Source organism: Ceratotherium simum, chromosome 15 (genome assembly GCF_057802395.1).
Source record: "Ceratotherium simum simum isolate JZ-2026a chromosome 15, ASM5780239v1, whole genome shotgun sequence".
Lineage (NCBI taxonomy): Eukaryota > Metazoa > Chordata > Mammalia > Perissodactyla > Rhinocerotidae > Ceratotherium > Ceratotherium simum.
This window is the reverse complement of record NC_141914.1, coordinates 55,493,342-55,514,003: the sequence shown is the minus strand read 5'-3', so window position 1 is coordinate 55,514,003 and position 20,662 is coordinate 55,493,342. Positions and strand designations below refer to the sequence as shown.

Sequence of the window (20,662 nt, the reverse complement as noted above, 5' to 3'; positions counted from 1 at the left end):
TTCATAACTACATTCAGGAACAAAAATTCATACAAAGATCAGTCAAAGCACAGCAGAATTAGGAAGGTGTATCTACTAGTGTCTGTCTAAATCTTTACATAAGCATAAAAATAGACACAGATATAAATTGAGATTGCAAAACCCAAATAAAATTATTTTTGTGTCACGCCCTCTTGATAATTTTTGTTAGAGTCATAAAGTTCTTAATAAGCCTGTATCATTTAACTTATATTGATTAATTCTAATATTTCTGGGCATGTATAAATTATAGTATATTTACTGGATACAAAATAACTAACCAATACATACATTTATGAAAGCTGCTAAGTGAGAAACTCTGGGCCAGAGGGCCTAGGAGTTAGACAAAAAATACTCTAAGAAAATGTTCTATATCTCAAACAATTTGGAATTTATTTATGCCGATATTACTAATAGTTTAGTATTATATGAATGGTGGAAAAGTAAGTACCAATAAAAATCACTTGCATGTTTTAAATTATTATTGTCTAACATTTTAACTACATTAATTTGTTACCCAAAGCAACACTAGGACTTAAATATTACATTTTACAGATGAGGAAGCTGAGATAATGTGAGATTAATTTAATATGTTTAAATGCGCAGACTGCAGGGCTGATATTCGAGCCCAATACTGTGACTTCTTTTCCCTCTCTATACACTTGTTAAAAGAGACAAAAATTACAAGACAAGAAAGGCCTTGTACTAGAAGGAGACAACGTAAACAAAAATTGGAAACAAAAAAAGGACATGATATATTGAGGACAATGAGTGTCCGTGAAAGGAGGGGCAGGGAGAATGACTGAAGAAATGGATTAAATCAATATCTTCAAGGGTCGTAATTGAGAAGCTAAAACATTTAGAATCTTTATTGCATGCAACAGGTGATTAAGTTAAGAGTTCAGGGTAGGAGAATGGCATAAAAAGTATTAGAAAGGCATATATAAGTGATATCCAAGATAAAATGAAATACAGAGGGAGAACTAGCAAGGAGTCCCCTTCATGTTGATTTCTATATATAAATTGGAATGACCTAAAATGGAATATTGGCAGCAAAAAGGAAAGAAAAGAAGGATATGTCAGGAAGAAAAAAAATCACAAAACCAAGAGCCTGAATGGTTATATAATGCTGTGAGAGTATATGACAGCTAAAAGCTTTTAAAAATTGTATTTACCTGGTTGGAGGGATAATAAGTGAAATTACTGTGAGCTTCCGCTGGTTGATTATCTTTCACCACTGTAATTTCTGTAACAGTCTCTGTCAACCCAAGGATTTTTATAGTCTCAAATGCTAAAGTGGTTCCTTCCTGGTATGATGAATGTGTGCATGTAATATCTAATCTGTCCTGAAAAAAAGTATATAATATTATATATTAAGTATAAGGTAATTGGATACAAGCCTGAAATAACAATACAGGTGTGAAATAGGAAGAGAACCAATCGTCTACCCTTCATTCCCACCAGCTCTCCACATCCAAGTAGCATACATAAATGTACGCATTAGTAACTCTTTTCAATTTTTTTTTGTATACATGCCATAAAATTTATCTTCAGAGATAACCTAAATTACTCATGATGCAACTTATATATATATCTCTTCTCATTCTAGCACTACTGTTGATGAAGAATAACTTAGCTTTGACAGAAAAGAATATATGAAGAAATCCAACATGTACAAAAAGCATTGCTTTTAATTATTCAAAATTTAACCTTGTGAGGTTAAATTTTGGGAGATTTTTCATTCTCATCCAAAATCCATGACCATTATTGCTGTGACTGATGTATTAAAACATTTTCATATATGTTGAGATTATTTTCCTAGGGCATGTTGCTTAAATCAGACATAGTACTTTAAGAAGTCTGAAGATTTCTGTGCATTAATTTTATCATCATAAACTCATCTATTACATTTAAATATAAAAATTTAAGGTAACAATTTATTCAGAATTTATTTAATTTGAAAATTTAAATTTAACAATTTAATTTTATAATTTATTTCATTTCTTTCCACTGAAATCTGAAGGTAAATGTAAACATCTTTCAAAAAAAAATCCATAATAAAGGCATAACCCAGAGATTAACAAGGTATACATTTAACTATGTGCCCAAGGAGAATGCTTACATTAGAAACTGAAAATGTATATAAAATGTAGTTGCCATTTTCTACGGTATCTGAAATGAGAAAAAATAAAGTTATCAAATCAAAATGTAGTGTTAAATTCTTTGCTCTATTTTTACAGTCATACTACACTTAAGAAATTTGAAAAAATTAGATATTATTTATTCACAAAGCAAATTAAACAGATTATCATTTTACATTAAGGTTTTTAATTACATTTAAACAAAATAATCTTGATAGTTTATTTTGCCAGTAAGTAAAGGTAATGAATGCATATTGCCTGGTTTAATTTTTCAAGGATTGCTAAAATATTTCTAGAAATTTAGAGATAGGAAAACATATTAAAATACACATAATTATAAATTTAATATTTTGAATGATATTTTTTCTCTTTCTAGTAAATCATATAACATTCAGTTTATCTTGGGAATACATGGCACACCACAATTCTATTTTGCATCTTTTAACTTTTTTTTCATTATTTGAGGAATGAAAGAAAATCTGGACACATGTTAAAGACTGAAATAAACTTTAATGAGGAAAATGGAAGAAGACAATGATTTTTTGCACCATATACGTAATAAAAGTTTTTAATCAACATATGTGTTTAACAGAGAAACTAAAGATTATTACTAAAATAATTAGGAAGAAACAGAGTGAAAAATATATAGGGAATCCTAGGATTTATAAACAATACTTTCAATAACACTAATTTACTTATAATTTTAATCCTAGAAAATATAACTAGAATCAGAACCTGAACTGAAGGTCATTTGATTGCTTGCGTGTTTACCTATAAATTGATTCTTTAGAAAATTCTGATTTTTACTTTTCAAAGCACATAACTATATAGCTATCATATGAGATGACTGATTAAATCATATCATATCCTTCATACTTTTAACCATCTTCTTATATGAAAGTAAATTATCAATATAAATTTTACAAGTAGAAAGAAAGGATATATTTGGGAATATTTATATAATTTGAGAATTAAGAATAACCTTAAAATCAAGTAACATATGCTACCAACAGAGGTATTATCTCAACATTCTTTAATTGATGATTACAAATAATTTAGTTTTTCTGGGATCCACTTTTACAGAATTCCTATGTAGTAAATGCTTGGAACCTATTCTCACGGAAGAGCTCACCCTAGTGTGCACAAGCTCTAAGGTATTTGAGAAAGTGCAAAAAGGCTGGTGTGCTGGAGTAGAATGAGAAGTGGAGAGCAGAAGGGGATACTCTGTGTGTGCGCGCACGCGCGCGCGCAGAAGTTCAGATCATGGTGAGTGCTCTAGGGCTTGGTAAAGACTCTGGCTCTTAATTGAGTAAAATAGAGAATCATTAGAGTGTTTTGAGGAGAGGTGAGATGATCTGAATCATCTTTTAAAAGGATCACTCTACCTGCTGGATTGTAAATAGAATGTAAAAGGGGATTGACAAGAGCTACAGACGTATAGACCAGTTACAGAGATATTACAGTAATTAAAATGAAAGATAGTGATGATAGTGGTGGAGCTGATGAGAGAACCCAAATCAAGGTAGGACCAAGAGAAATTCCTAGGTTTTGAGAGAGAAGAGTCAACTCTAAGGTTTTCAGCGTCTTGTAGAGCTGAAATTACCATCAACTGACAAGGGGAAGACTGTAGCTGGAACAGAAGTATTGTAGCAATTTATATTTTCATTGATAGGTAAGACTTAAAGAAGATCAAGAATTTTTTTTTAGAGATTTTATATTTTCATTTTATAGGAGAGCACACCAATAAATAGACTACTTCTTGGAGTTAAGTTAGAGATATTTGCATGTTTCATAAACATAAATGTATATAGGAAATTCTTTAACATATCTGAGAAGTAGTGAGGTAAAGAGAAGCTAAAGTATAATTTTTTGTACACACATATATAAAACACACACCTAACAGCCTTCTATTAAAAGAAATGGGATTAAAAAAAACTTAAACTTATGAAGGTAATTGTAATTGACTACTTAAATCTAAACAGAGAAATTTACTACAGCATAAATAGATATTAGCAAAAAAAATGGCTCTTTTTTTATTTACTTGGTGTACTGAATTCTCAAGTTTGGAGCTCATGGAATAAAATTAAAGATACTTAATAACTGAAATAAATTGTGAAACATTTATATGATATTCTTACTTCAAATAATTTGACATTTAATTAAAGCTTTAAATATTTGTTTCCTTTTTTCTTATAGTAATAAAATTTTATTTTTAACAACTAGCATCATTTAAGACAGTTGAAAATGTGATGCAATGTGTATATCTGTGAATTTAGTAAATATTTTAATTAAAAATAACAATCTAACAAAGAAAGATATCCATGCTTGTCAAAGGCTTTTATAATGAACCAATAGACACATTTTTTAATATTTTAAATACATATAACTTAAATAAAAATTAATTTAAATTTCATAAAGTAACCTAAATTTCATAAAGTAACCTAAAACTCTGAGATAGATAAAAAACAGGAATTAAAAATTAAAACTTGAACATTTTTAAATGGATGCAAATTTATATCAGTAAAGGCAAAATTTCCCATCATCAGAATGAACACTTAAACGCATATCACTTTGAGACTTGCCTTTAGTTTCTCCATCATCCCAGAAAAAGTCTCCTTTTGCTGTGTTATCTTCATCTAAAGCAACTATAAGTCCTAGAGCATTCTTTCGGCTGTTAAGTTTGAGTGCATATATGATTAAAAATAAATATATAATAGTGAAATATCCTATAAGTCAGTCCATTTCAACCTAATAGATTCGTAGTTCTGCAGTCACATGAGAACATTGACATTAATAAAATTCATGGTTATATACTTATTAATAATTTTTCAATGACAAAAATAATTTATGTACTTAGAAAATAAAGGAATAAATATAAATACAATAAATAATTTCTTGGAAACCAAGACATCAGCAAAATTGAAACAGGATAACAATATTTCAATTCAAACAAGAAAAATTAAATATATCTTATGAATGCTCAATTCAACATGTATTTGCTAATATCAATTAACCCTAAATTGCAATGTATCAGGGCTACATCTTATATACAAAATAATGAAAAGTACAACATAAAAAATTTTTTAAAATGCTTAGTGCAATCTCTAACAATCTTACAAATGCAACTAATTCTATCTTGAGAAATGAGACGTGCTTAATAAAAATATTTTCCTTAGTTATATATTACTATAGGTTTTTAAACCTAAAATAGTACCCCTGAGGCTATACAGTCCAGGCAACTGCTTTATACAGAATATATTCTTCCCAGCATGCACAGACCAAAGTGTATGTTTCTCTTGTTCAATATAGATCTAGAGTATAACCAATTTTTTTGAGAACATAGTCATGAAACAGTTACAACATAAAAATATTCAATTCTAGAATGCCAAAATAATTAAATTACTAACACATTCATTCACTCATTAATTTGCTCCTTCAACAAATATTTAGAGTAAATAGCGAGCCTGTTATGGGCTGGACATTATTATTGGTTTGGGGACTAAAGCAGTGAAAGTCAAGTCCCTGCCTTCATGGAGTTTATAGTCTAGGGGAGTAGACAGACTACATACAAGAAAAAGTAATATAATTTCAAATATTCTTTTTTTTTTAAAGATTTTATTTATTTATTTTTTTCCCCCAAAGCCCCAGGAGATAGTTGTATGTCATAGCTGCACATCCTTCTAGTTGCTGTACATGGGACGCGGCCTCAGCATGGCCGGAGAAGCGGTGCGTAGGTGCGCGCCTGGGATCCGAACCCGGGCCGCCAGCATCAGACTGCGTGCACTTAACCACTAAGCCACGGGGCCGACCCTTCAAATATTCTTAATGTTATAAAGAAAGTACAACAGGGTAAGGAATAGAGAGTGACTGTCTGTCTATTGGGGTGTGGCAGAACATGGGGAAATATGTGGATTCAATATGACACCTTCTGTGCCTTTGTACCCAGAATGAACGCTGCAAGATGGAGCACCAGAGTGTTCAAGTTTCTTCTCTTTTTCTAAATATTTCTGGAATTTTTTCTCACTGAAAACTTAGTTTCTATCTTGTTCTTTACCTAAACAGAAATATCCACCTCATTTATCAACTTAAAAGTAAAAAATTTTAGCAGAAAGAAAAACATTGTGACATTTATGTATTGAAACTCCAAATATGTAACAACTGACAGTTTTTATCAGTTATATAATTTATTTTAATATTTCATATTTTTATTAAGAATCAGCAATTAAGTTTAATTGTATATATTTTATAGAGAATGTCAGCAAGTTTTTGGCACAGGAAATAAATTTCTAATCTTATTATGTTAACTTTTAAATTAAGAAATTTATAATAATGTACATAATTTGATTCTTCTTTTTAAAACTGTGATGGTTATATTTAAGAATTCTCTCCATATGTAAAATATCTTCTGGTGAAAAACTGAACATTAATCTTTGATTATTAATAAAAATATAAAATATTGAAACTTTAATTATATTTCAGATTTCAGTTCATTATTTTTCACTTTACCTTGCATCTGTAGTTACATCAGGTTGTTGAATGGGGATAATATAACCTCCTCTAAGATGTAATCCTATTTTGTCTGCTGGAAGATACATATCAACACTTTGTTTTCTCCATGGCCTTTTTGCACCCTAAAATTTGGAAGTTAAAATTTTCGAAGTTAATATTTCAGAAGTTAAAAAGATTTGGAACTTATTTGGAAGTGAAAAGATTTTTTTATTATTAGTGAAGACTTTAAACTACATTTCACAATAATTAAAATTTACACACAGAAATAATTTTTATTATAAGCAACTCATGTCATCTAAATGAATATTAATATATATTGTTTTCTAAATTTTAAAGAAAACTTTTTTTTTCAGTTTACTAAATAAAGCAGGGGAAAAAGTTCACATTCTCAAAAAAATAAAAAATCAAAATAGAGAAAATATTTTCCTTCTACAATAATTAACAATATTCTTAATTAATTCTATTTTTTATTCTTTGTTTTGGTTTAAAGTTAACCATGTCTTTAGAAAGAATTTTTTAAAAAATCATTGTTTCTATAAAAATAGTCTGCTTAGTAAATATAAGCGATAAGCAAAATAATGCCTTTAAAAAATGCTTCTCAAAAAGCTCTTGGTCAATTAAAAAAATAGGTTGTGTGGATGAATGCTTCTATGTTGCCTTTTCAAGGTGGTAATGAAAACTTTTCCCAAATATTTAAATGGACCATGTAAAAACAAACGTTTAAGATTAGCTCAATACTCAATTCTTCTGGCAATAAGATAAACATATAATAGAAAAAATATATAATAGAAAAAGTATTAAAATAAGTCACCACTCCTTTCTAAAATTACTTCTGAGCTTTTATTTCCACAATTCAAAAATAAATAATATAACTCTTTACACTAAAGAATATAACTTCATATTAATCAACAAAATGTATAGCTGAGCAAATTTTTACACATTACTCAAATTTACAATTATTCTTTTTTTATAATAATAACAGAATACTGATAGTAGATATGCTATGTGTTTGGAGTTAACTTCCATGTACAGAAGCTTGACAGTATAATACTTGTGAGTCTATTATTATATTAAGGTTACTTACAGTTTCATAATCATACCAAGTCGCATCAGGGATATATGCACTCACTGTATCTGCTCCCTAAAATAAAGCAAGATATAAATATAAATATTTATATTTATATAAATATAAACATATATTTATATTTATTTATTTATTTTTACTTCAATACTTAACAGAAGAGAATCGCATCAAATATTAAGTTGAGTATTCATAGTCAAAGGACAAAAACTTTCTTTGTATTGTTACACTCTCACGTTTTCTATAAATAATAATCAAAAGCCTATTTTACTTGTTTTAGATAATATAATGTAAAATATACCAAAAGCAAAGATGAAACTAAGTGACAACTAATATAATGCATGCATACATTTGTATTGTTATAATTTACATGGTAATTGCAAATGTGACACATTCATTTCTGTATATTCCCATGGTCATACAGATTTTTAAATAATAGGCAAAACCAAATATCTCACTCCAGTATTTTTTCAACATTTTCATATGATCAGCTGGTTTTCAAGTTCTCCTTCATTTACAGTTTAGCAAAATTTCAATGTCTATGTCTACTAAAATTATAGTTCATTGTTATTACTGTAAGATTTGATTTTGATTCCATAAATAAAGCTTTCTGTTTCAGAAAAATACTAATTTTATACAATTTTCTTCTTTCTAGTTATGTACTACATATTTGAAAAGCATAAATACACTTTATATAAGTTTTCAAAATTTCTTCTGCATTTTAGAATTCAATTCAACATTTATCAGGTTCAAACAGGCTATCAAGTAACATATATCACCCAGATGTGTTGTAATTTAGTGTGGATTTGGTTATACAAAGTTTCATTTAAGCAATAAATTTAATAAAATTGTAAATCTTACCTCTTTCAAGACAGGGGTAATAAGTAATGCAGGGCCCCATAAAAACTGCGTGTCCACAGTCCAGCTATTTGTATCCTCATAAAACCTAAGAACAATGACAATGTTCACAATATAAAGATAAAAAATGTTTATCCTTTTTTTTTTTTTTTTGCTGAGGAAGATTCACCCAGAGCTAACATCTGTTGCCAAACTTCCTCTTTTTTTTCTGAGGAAGATTCGCCCTGAGCTAACATCTGTTGCCAGTCTTCCTCTATTTTGTATGTGGGATGCCACCACAGCATGGCTGACGAGTGATATAGATCTGCGCCCAGGAACTGAGCCGGGCCACTGAAGCAGAGCACGCTGAACTTAACCACTAGGCCACAAGGGCTGGCCCCATCCATGTTTCTTGTTTCATTTATCCTTTCAGTTTTTCCCTGGGAATAACTGTTAGCTTTAATTTTACTTGTTTGATATGTCATTTTGAATCTACAGTTCTTACATCCTATGGTTCATCTGACACTTAAGAAAGGAGAGAAGGAAGAGAGAGAAGAAAAGAGAGAGAGAGGGAGGGAGGGAGGGAGGAAATTAGTTCATCTGGGACTCAAAAAAATCTATCATACATGACAAGGTTACTTTTTATCTGTAATAAACAACTATTCTGTTTAATTCGTTTTCTCCTCTAAGATAGGTTCACAAAGTACCATAAATCTTTCACATTCTATTTTCTTTCCTTTGGACTTTTTCATTATAAACTCCCATTTTGACTTGGATTTGAAAGGGTCTTTAGTCATTTCTTGAGGAAAGGTCCCGCTTTGGTCAAGATTTACAAAGACAAGCACAATTCGTTGTTTTGTAACTTGACCTATATTTAGATTTTCACAATATATACATGATTATGTTTTTAATAATTCTGTATTTTAATTACTTACTGATATAATTTCAATAATATATTCTATATTTTTCCTTTTAAGTTCTATTCAATTGTCACATTTCTAGCTTAATCTTTTCCAATTTACCAAATTAATTATATTTACTACTATCATTCTGCAGTTCATCAAATGATTTATACAAATGTAAAAGCAAGCAGAAGAAATCTACTTGACATCTTGATTTATCTCCATTAATTTTTCAATCTACACCTGATTATAATTTGAAAGATATTAAAATTCTTGAACATAGTACTCACTCATGATGAAGTGGCCTTGCTACTGTTTCTCCAAACGTATGGGCTTTATAAAACAGAGTATAGAGGAAAGGTAATAAGGTATAGCGAATATTCAAATACTGCTTTGATGACTGAACTAAAAGAGAATCCTGTCCAAAAAATGCTGGATCCTGATCCTATAGGATAAAAAGAGAAATGGAAATAAGAAAGCTAAAATATGAATGAAAATTAAAACAGAAAAAATTTAATCTATTTTTAAAAAGCAAATTGTATACATTTTAGCTTGTTTATAAAAGGTTGAAATTACTCCTATTTCACCATCAAAGTATATGAATATTTCTTGTTTTTATGTTTTCATTTGGATATATGTCTTAATTAAACTTATTTTAAAGTAGACATTTCTCATTTACATACACACAGAGAAAATGAAAAAATCTTCTAACAAAGAATTTTTAACCTATATTATTTGTGGTAGGTTGAATTATTGTGCCAATTTTCATGCATTTTTGTACCCACAACCTTTGCTATGTAATCTTGCAGTCCCTACCACTAACGGTGGAGTGGACTTCCCCACCACTTTACTTTGTGCTCAGCTATGTGACATACTCTGGCCAATGGAGTCTTAGTACATGTGACACATTCAAGTAAGGGCTTGAAATGTGCTACCTAAGGACTTGTTACCTTGTGCCTTGACAATGCTTTAGAATAATAAGCCCAGATAGTCTGCTGGCCCAGAGATATGGGGAACACAGATGCCTGGCCAGAGCGCAGGCTTGCAACTTGAAGGACAGTCTCCCTGCTGAGCTCAAGTTAGATCAGCTGACTCAGTCAAGGTGCAGTGATGTGACAAACCTGCTTAGATCTGCTGCTATGGGTAACAAAGTTAACTGAGGGCACCAGTTACTGCCTCCCTGGCTTCACCACCATGCTTACCCTGAAGACATATTTCCCTTTGGCTGCTCCTAGCTAATCAATGAGCATGGTGGGAATAGTATTCAGGCCTATTCCTGGGAGACACAGCACTCTTCCAATGGACAACTATGTCTTGACGACTCCATTGAGCTGGCTGAAACTTCCTTAGAATTGGACTGCAGTACGTGGCTCTTCCCATCAAATCTCCTTCCTTGCCTTCATCTTCACCAGGTTTAGACCTGGACTGTGATCTGAAGGCTCTCTCCACTTTCTCCTGCTCCCTCCCCTTTATCCTTCACAAGTATTTCACCAATAAATCTAATGTCTAATTCAGAAATGAACAGAGCATAATCAAATGCATATAAGGACCACCCATGAACACAAATTTCTTGAAAGCACCATTTAGGTAGATTTTTTTGTTGTTGTTAGTGCCAGTTGAGTCCATTCCGACTTCTAGCAACCCTGTGGACAGCAGAGCAGAGCCCTACTCAGTCTTTTTGCACCATCCTCTCACCTTCCTGCACTATATATAGCAGTGCTCTGCTGCTACTCATAGGGCCTTCACGGCCAACTTTTTCGGAAGTGAGTGGCCAGGTGCTTCTTCCTAGTCTGTCTTGGTATGGAAGCTCCGTTGAAACCTGTCCACTATTTGAAATCCCGGTGGCAGAGCTTTCAGCATCACGGCAACACGCAGCCACCCCAGTGTGACAACACAGACGGGTGGTGTGCTTCCCTGCCTGGGAAAGGAACCCAAGCTGAGAGAGCCTTGAATCTTAACCACTAGACCAGCAGGGCTGGCTTTAGGTAGATTAGGAAGTGACTAATATCCAATTTATACCTTTAATTTCTGTTCTAGCATGCCTCTTTCCAGGCTGACCTCTGAGTGATTGTTTCTCTTCTCAAACAGAATTAAGTCCCTGTGTGTAACTAGTGTGTGAACAGTCAATAATTTCTTAACCAACACGCACTTAATTGACTTAATGATTTCACCTAATTTCCCCATTCCCTCCAAAAAATATGCCTATGAGAGCCCACAGCATGCTGATTTCTCAGGGCTGGTAGAATAGCTCAGTGTCCTTGTACATCCATGCCCACCAGTTCAGATGCATGTAAAAGTGTTAGTTTTATTTTTTCCCGTCTGTCATTCCAGTTTTACTTACTATAGAAAGACTCTGGACTCTAACGGCTTTGCAAGTGTCCTTAATTTCTTGTGTTTCTTTAATGAAACAAAAACTGGAAATCCTTGATATTACATTACATATTTTATGAAAGAAAAGTTACCTGGAACTTATACTGTTAGAATCCAAGAATACAGACTCAAAAAGCTTTGGCTGTAATTTAAACTATTGTGATTTAACACACTTGTATATGCTTTAGGTTTAAATAAAATATTTATGTTGTGACTACATTGTGTTCCATGATTGCCTTATTTGGCCATTTTTTTGTACCCAGAATATTTATAGGCCTTGAGAAGAGGACTCTAACTTTACAAATTATGCTACAAACTTTCAGACTTTCTTATACAGATAGAAATTTAAGTATGTTGCTAAGAATAGGATTATGTTTTATTTCAAAACGTGGAGAACAAAAGGCATTTACCTCATATCCATCAGAATTATGGTTTCTGGAAAATGGATAAAATGCCCCAAGTTGCATCCATCGTCTGCAAAGCTCTTCTGTGGTATTACCCTCAAATCCACAGATATCTGCTCCAACCTAAATAACAAATACATCTATTATTTATAATGGAAAGATTCTCAAATTTGCCCAGAGCATCACATTTTATGCCTAAACTGATTAATTTGCATTACTTACAATCTTTTTGTTTCACTGTCTTCATATACTCTTCCTTAACCTAGTTTATTTTCTATTTTTGCTACATACTTTCCTCTAATTGCATTATTTTACACTCCTTTCTTCATTGTCTCTTTATACATTTTCTTAGCATCGTGTATTTTTCTTCCTTGATCTAATCATTGTTAACTCAATATATAAAGGTGAAATTGTATTATTAAAATATGTCGCTTCTCATTCCAAAATTCACCTCCCATGATTTGATTTTTGCCATTTATAATATATTACTGTATGAGTAAAATAGTAAAAACGTTGCCAGATGTGTACCCATGTAAAATTGCATTCTTCTTCCTCATGGACCCTCCAGAAAAAATTACTATCCTTAATTTAGTATTTACTATTTACAAGTATTTCTTTATTTTTCTAAATATAGGTAGCTATAAACAATATATAGCATTGTTTTGCATGTTTATTAACTTTATATAAATGTCATGTTACATGCATTACATTGCATTTCATTTTTTTCTCAAAGCATTATTCTTGTGAGATTCAATTAGGTTAATGTGGCTCTAGTTCTTTATTGTATGGGATCCAACGACTATAAAAATGCTTTTATGACATTTATATATAGGTTTCTTTGTGAATATGTAAAAAACTTACTCTTATTCTATGGTGTATATATATATATTTATATAACCAGGAAAATAATCATACATTTTATTCTATGGTATATATATAAACATAACCAGGACAATAATCATATATATATATATATATGATGGGGTATATATATATTTTTATATATATATGATGGTGTATATATATATGATGGCAAACATATATATATATGATGGTATATATATATACTGGAAATGTACATTATTTAATCAAAACTGGTTATAACTATTTGTAAGCACAATGACAGTACATGAAAGTTCCTATTGCTCCATTTTCTTGCTAATTCCTTATATTTTCAGACTTTTAATTATTACCACCTATATATATGAAATGTATCTCACCAAAGTTTTTACTTGCATTTCTTTGATTACTAGGGAAGTTGAGACTTTGCCACATTTTTATTGAGTCCATATGGGTTTCTCTTTCTATGGAACTGCCTGTTTATATCCTTTGCTAATTTTTTTAATTGTTTTTACCTTCTACAGATTTATAGTAGGTCCTTTAAATTGAATATAAATTATTTATTGGTGATACAAATTGAAAATATAATTTCCTAGTATGTGGGTAATTTTTTATTTTTAACATTTTAAAATAGTCTTTTGATGAATAGAAGTTTTCATTCTGTTATAGTCAAATTTATACATGTTTCTTTATTATTTGTGCCTTCTGTGTTCTGTTTAAGAAATTATTCCTCCAACCCCAGGTCATAAAGTTACCCATTTATATTTTCTTCTAAAGTGCTTAAGTTTACTTTTCACACATAGGTCTTTAATCCATCTGTGATTGATTTTTGTGTATGATGTGAGACATGGACCTATATTATGTTATTTTTTAAAAGGATAAATCAATTTTATTCATATAAATAGTTGATACTCTCCTCACACTGATCTACGGTGATAGTGCTATCATTTAATAAATTCCATTAATCCAAGGGGCCTGTGTCATATGTTGCCATTTTAATCGCTTTGAATATCCACGGTCAAGTACCATTGTGATATATTACTGTTTTATATGGTAGGGCAAATCCTTGAGCTCTTTTCTACTTCTTTAAATTGTAGTGTCTTCCATATGAAGTTTAGAATAATCTTTTACATTCCTCAAATTCTCTTCATAGTTTAAATTGGAATATCACTGAATTTGGATAATAGTTTGGGAAGAATGCATATTTCTAATACATTGAACCTTCTTATCCATGAACATGGTATATCTTTATTAAATTTTCTCAAAAAAGTCCTACATTCAATTTTAATATTTACTCCTGGTTATATTTTATTAATTGGTTGCTATAATAAATAACACCCTATCTTAAAATATATTGTAACATTACTTATTTTTTTCTCCTTTTTTTGGACAAAACTTGCTATAAATTGTTCTATTTTATTCAAATTTTCAAAGTGTCACCTCTGTGTTAATTTTTCTCTACAGACTTTGCTTTCATTGCATTAATTTCTTCTCTTATTTTCATTACCTACATCTTTCTTTAGGTTTATTCTGTTTTTTTTTTTCCGTTTTCTTAGTTCATACACTTCACTCATTAATATTCAGCCTTTCTTTAAGGCTATAAATACCAATTTATAATATGCTCTATGTAATATAAACACTCTAAATACCAACTTAGCCAGTATCCCATAGTTTTGATATGAAGTACAATTGTTAGCATTCAGTTTTAAGGGTTTTTCCTCCCATTTCTCTTCAGTTTATTTTTTGACTCATGAATCATTTGATAATGTGTTTTTTAATTTTCAAATTCAAGCTGCTGTGTGTGTGTGTGTGTGTGTGTGTGTGTTAGCTTTTTTTTGTTTGATAGGTTTTTGGTTTTCATTTTGTCCAGAGCAAATGAAAGAAAGAACAAATGATTCACTATAAATTCCTGATATATTTTACATTTATTTTGTTATATAGTAGCTCTCTTTAGTGTTGAATATCTATATTGCATACTTATTTTTTTGCTTGATATAGTTACCAGATTTCTTACGTTAGAATTGCCTAGCATAAATTTTCCCTGCTTTTAAAATTTTGAAATTTTTCTATCCTTATATTTTCCCTTTTAAATACAGAAAATGGCTTTATTTTTTAATCTAAACTGACAATCTAATCTTTTAAATATATTTAGACTTTTCTCATTTACTTTTATCACCGATATATTTGGATTTTTCCCTACCATCTTACCTGGTGCTTTATATTTATTATATAAGCTTTTCCTATGCTTTGTTTATATTGATATTTGTTTCATGAATTATTTTGATTTGATTGAATTTAGTTCATTCTATTTTCTCACTCTAATGATCTGAATGTTATAGACGTCATCCATAGTCTTATTTTTCTCATAAACTACCTAAGAATACTGATTGAATTTTTCTGTAACATACCTTTAATCATTTTAGCAAAAATCATTAAGATGATACTATTACAATATTACATGTAATTCACAATGTTATAAATAACATTGTATGAAACTGCTCACCAAAGGTATTCCAAACAAACCAAACTCCAGCATTCCTGTGATAGACCATTCCATTTGTTCCCATGAAGCAGTATTGTCCCCTAACCAATGTGCAGCATAGCTTCCAGATCCAGCAAAAGTTGACCGGGTGAGAATAAAGCTTCTCTTATTAGGAAAAACTTTTTCTATAGCTCTAAAGATAAAATCAAATTAATAAATAAGATTTATTTTAAAATAATACTAATATTTATAAATTCTAAAATCTTAATTTCAGATGTGTATGTTACAGTTACTAGAGTCAAGCCATAATATTTGCAACTATTTTATCAACCTTTTATATCAGTTTTGTTTTTAGCTCTCAATATTTACTTATTTAAATACATTCTGATCAAACACAGAAAAAGGAAATCTTTTACAAATGATTCAGGCTTTGAATGACTTCCTTTACCAAATTAAATAAACAAGTGCTTTCTGTATCCACCCAACATTTGTTTTTGAAATATATGATTTAAACTTATTAAAATCCTTTTATAGTATAACATGTAGTAATCTGAACTTGAAGCCAATATACATTTTTATGGTTCAATGATGCTAATTATATTTTAATGTCTGCATTTTCAAATATTAACAAGCAATGTTGGGATAAAACTTACATATTTGAGTGGCATTTTATTTCGTTTGTTTCTAGAAATTCACCATCCACAACTACTAGCATTATTCATCTGACCTCTATTGGTATCTGAGTAGCACTGACAATATTTTTTTTTTTCCGTAAAAGGGGAAATAATCAGGAAAAGATACAAAAGTTTAATTCAGTATATAAAATTATCCAGACTACCTTAGTAAAAATATAATAGCATTCTCAGGTGCTTTTTCTGTATTATTACCTTTATAATATTGAATTGTAGTGTTGCTTTTTCTTTCTAGAATTTATTTACTTACATGCTGCAATGTATAACGCTCTACTGAGTTTAAAAAGTGAAGTAAAAAATCACTATGAAGACAGTGTGTAAAAGTTTTGATATCACAAGACAAACACGGAATTGAATTAAAACTTGATCATAATTGTTTAATGATGAGAAAATTAAAAATTTGTTGAGACCAAGATCTGGATTTTATTGACTATTGCATTATAGGTCCTCATATAATGTTTGGAACATAGTAGGCAATTAAAATATGATGGTCCCTTTCCTTTGTTTTGTATCATGTTCCTTTTTTATATACAAGTAACACATTGCATTAGAAAATTGCTTTGGGAGATATTACATAGAAAACTACATCTTAATAGAAACCTTTGTTTTTGAAAAATAAAGACTTGTTCTAGAAGTACCATTCTCCAGGCCAATTGTGAAGTTCACACTTAGAACATAATTATATTCAGAGATTGCAAACTGAATCAAAATTTTGAAGGATAATTTAAATCTATGAATTAAAAAGAATCACAGCTAAATACATATACCACGTAGTTCTTGATAATTAAGTGTCAGGTTCATGAAAATGAGTAAAAAAACTGATGCTTTTAATGTCCTAATTATTTACCATGAAAATATTATGTTTCATTGCTTTCTTACTCTTGTGATTTTCCAACTATATTAGTAAATTATCAAATATATTTCTAGACAAGAAACATGAAAGGGCTTCTGAATGAAATTGCACTTACTTCTCTGTGGCTATAGCCATGCTGTATCCATAGAGGCTGTGAACATCATACTGTTTCCCCCAGTATTGCACAGCATCCATGCAAAGTGTTTTGGAATACAGGAGTTTGTCAAGAATATCTTAGAGAAAATATATAAGAACGGTTCCTTAAGAGATATTTTGCCATTTTAAACTTTATAATCTTTAAATGATGTGCTATGCAATACCATACTTGGTTAAAAAATAATGAAAGACAACAATTTAAGCTAAGTTCCAGTTAGATCTCCTCTTTCCACTCCTGTTGGTTAACCATTAGATATACACTTACACAAATAAATACTCTGCTTCCTACTTTCAATAATAAATGAATCCATGGAAAAAATAGCCTTTAACATGAATATGGAAACATACATATCTGTATTGTACATCATATGACTGTAGACCAATTAAGTTTTATAGTAGATTAGTTGATTTAAATATAACCTAATTATACACATGTAGACCTGTTACACAATTACATTCCACTCAAATCTCTGCTTTTCAGTTTTTTATTGTGTTTTAATTTCTGGGCTTACATGGTCTTGCAATAATTATTGTCATCTTTCTTCAGATGGTCTTATAGCGATCTATTCCCCTGAAAGCACATCTTTCTCTTTGGCAACATTTTTTTACCCATTTTTAATGGTGAAAAACATCTTTTTTAGAATATGTGAGATATAACTATTCACATGAGATACATTCTAATAACTGTACAGACACAGCAAAGTGCTCATGGTAAAAATTTGATCACAAGTTATAATTTCAAACAAATTTTGTTTCTTTTCATTATTTAATCACTGGCAATTTATCAACGATAAAGATAACTAAATATGCTATGCCAAAGTTTAAAATCATGCTCCTTTTCTTAGGCATAAATATTTTGGCCTAAAGTGAAACAAATAAACAACAAAAACCACACTGATTTCAGGGTCTCAAAATTATACCAAAGTTTGTGATTTAGAAATACATGCTAGAATTCGCCAGTCCACAAGGAAATTTATTCTCACTTAATAATAAGTAGATAACAAAATGAAATTTACCTGGAGTAAAAGGTGGATAATTCAGTTTGTTGTCATCGCATCCTTTACTTGAACCTTGAACAAAGTTGGAAGCTTCATTCATGTCCTGAATGGATATAAAATGAACAACAGATTTTAAATAATTAGAAATCATATAATCAGAAACTCTCTAGATGTTTGCAAATATTTTATTTCGGTAACCATGATGTTCTTTTACTCCTAGAAGACAAATATAAGCTATCAACCTAAAAACTAACTTGCTTAACTATACTCACTACTTGATTCTACCTCCGGGGATAGACAAGTCATTATACTGAAAAAAATAATATTATTTGCTTTTGCATAAATGTACATACTAGAAAATAGAAGTGTCTTAGAAGGGATTCAGGGATTGTATACAACCAAAATGCATTTCATCTACCTGGTTTTAATTATACATATAAAACATTAAATACAAGTATTAAGCAACTGTCTTTTCTAAATAGTTGTATCGGTCCTCTCACTGTGAGTCTCTCATTGTACACGTATCTAGCACATCCATTTATTCAACATAATTTGTCCATTTCCGCTGGCATTTATCTAGTTTCTATGATATGCATCGCTAGCAACTAGGCATAGCACTCTGCCTAGCCCACATCTCCTACACTCTCATGAGAAAAGGAAAGTGAAAAAAGGTAAATCACATTTTAGTATTCCCATAAAAATAGTCACGATCTTACTAAATCCCTGGAAGACTCTCAGGGAGCCCTAGGGCTACTGGACCACTTCATGAGAATCAGTGACCTAAACATCTCTTGGAGACAGAGTTGTAGGGTATCGTGTTTACAGATTTTCTTGCCATGTAAACATAGGCCCCAATCTTGTCTTGCCACTTACTAGTCTTGTGACCATAACCAGTTAAGTCAAGTCTTTGGACTAAAAAAGATAATGTATATAAAATCATGCATCACACTACACATACTTAAAAAATATATATTTCTTTCTCCTCTGTTAGTTGTACTGAAGAATTTCTATACACTTTGAGCCATTATTTCCCATATCTCTGTAATATATTCTCCTCTCTCACAAAGGTATCACATTCAGTCAAGTCCCTCTTCAAGTCCCTCAGAAGTATACTCCTTTTAATACTCTTCCCTTCTCCTATCCACATCATGCCCAGATGGAATAAATATGAGAAATGAGGGTGCTCGAGAGAGAAAAAGAATACATTTCTCACTGTGATACAGATTTTAAAAGGTAAATGTTTCCATTTCCCAAATGTTTTCTTAAGAACCATGAAGAAGGAAAATTATACAGTTATTCAAAGTATACATTGGGGTTATTTTATTGAAATTACCTGGAATATTATATTTAATTTTGTTTTCTTGTGTCCAGTAAAATTAATACAAAAAGATACCTTAGTTATACAGCCAATAATTTTAGATGAACCTAAGTATTTTTTCTTCATGAATCCACCCATTAAATTAAATTCAAAAACAACTTCAAGCTGTTGAAATTCATAATTGAGAACTGAGTCATATTATTTTAAATTTTAAGTGTCTTTTTCTAAACCATTTTAACATCTCTTGTGTATAATATTCACTGAGAAAATGCAATGGCAAAACATTTAACTATGAAATTAATGTTCTTCTATTTGTATTATGTATTTGCAAACTTGAAATAAAATTCACAGGATCTTCCAACATTCACTTGAAATAGACATTATTTATGTAACAAGAATAAAAATAATTTTTTAAGAAAAAATTAATTGATTTCACATAAAAGAATTAATCAAAAATATTTAAAGGTTTTATCATACAACCGTGTAAAAAAGATTAAATCAGACTGTGATAATTCTACCAGTTCACAACACAAGGGAAAAGAGTCTTCTGCACTCAAGCAGATAAATTATTAACCTAGTAAAGGAAAAAATAAACACTTTTACATTATTTTAACCATAATTTACAACAAATACAGCTTTTGTTATTTGATTATCTTTTATTAAAATGTCTTGTTTTATTAAAATACTTTATTAAAACACTTGGCAAGATTATATTATTAATAGGTTAAACTTACTACATTTAATAGAATTTACTTATATCTCTTTTAATGTATTTTGCGTATTTGCCCTTTTGAAAATTCTGAAACTGTTTTTCTCTAACTTATCCAAATGATTTAAGTGATGCTACATTTATTTAATGTCATGTACAAGTGAATTCAATTAGTATTTTCAGTATTACAATCAGTAGATTCAAAGGACTGTAAGTCATGGGGCAAAGATCTCAGTGGATTGATAGTAATAAGTAGACCTACAGATATTCAGGTATCATTCAAATGATCTCAAGGCTAATAATGATAATTTCTGGGAATTACTAGCACCATTTTTAGGGATGTTTCTGAAGG

At 30.3% G+C, this 20,662-nt stretch overlaps 1 protein-coding gene across 1 annotated transcript in view; it reads right to left on the bottom strand.

Moving 5' to 3' along the window:
* The window catches only part of SI (sucrase-isomaltase), a 91,623-nt gene that overhangs the window by 43,985 nt on the left and 26,976 nt on the right, over positions 1-20,662 (bottom strand). Inside the window, exons 13-23 of the mRNA XM_004424780.2 lie at positions 18,302-18,386; positions 17,245-17,362; positions 15,606-15,777; positions 12,269-12,385; positions 9,779-9,933; positions 8,611-8,695; positions 7,753-7,809; positions 6,666-6,790; positions 4,742-4,830; positions 2,141-2,190; positions 1,194-1,364 (exon numbers count right to left, since the gene is read on the bottom strand). Of these exons, the coding sequence (XP_004424837.1) occupies positions 1,194-1,364; positions 2,141-2,190; positions 4,742-4,830; positions 6,666-6,790; positions 7,753-7,809; positions 8,611-8,695; positions 9,779-9,933; positions 12,269-12,385; positions 15,606-15,777; positions 17,245-17,362; positions 18,302-18,386 (1,224 nt within the window). The remainder of the gene's footprint in view (positions 1-1,193; positions 1,365-2,140; positions 2,191-4,741; positions 4,831-6,665; positions 6,791-7,752; positions 7,810-8,610; positions 8,696-9,778; positions 9,934-12,268; positions 12,386-15,605; positions 15,778-17,244; positions 17,363-18,301; positions 18,387-20,662) is intronic.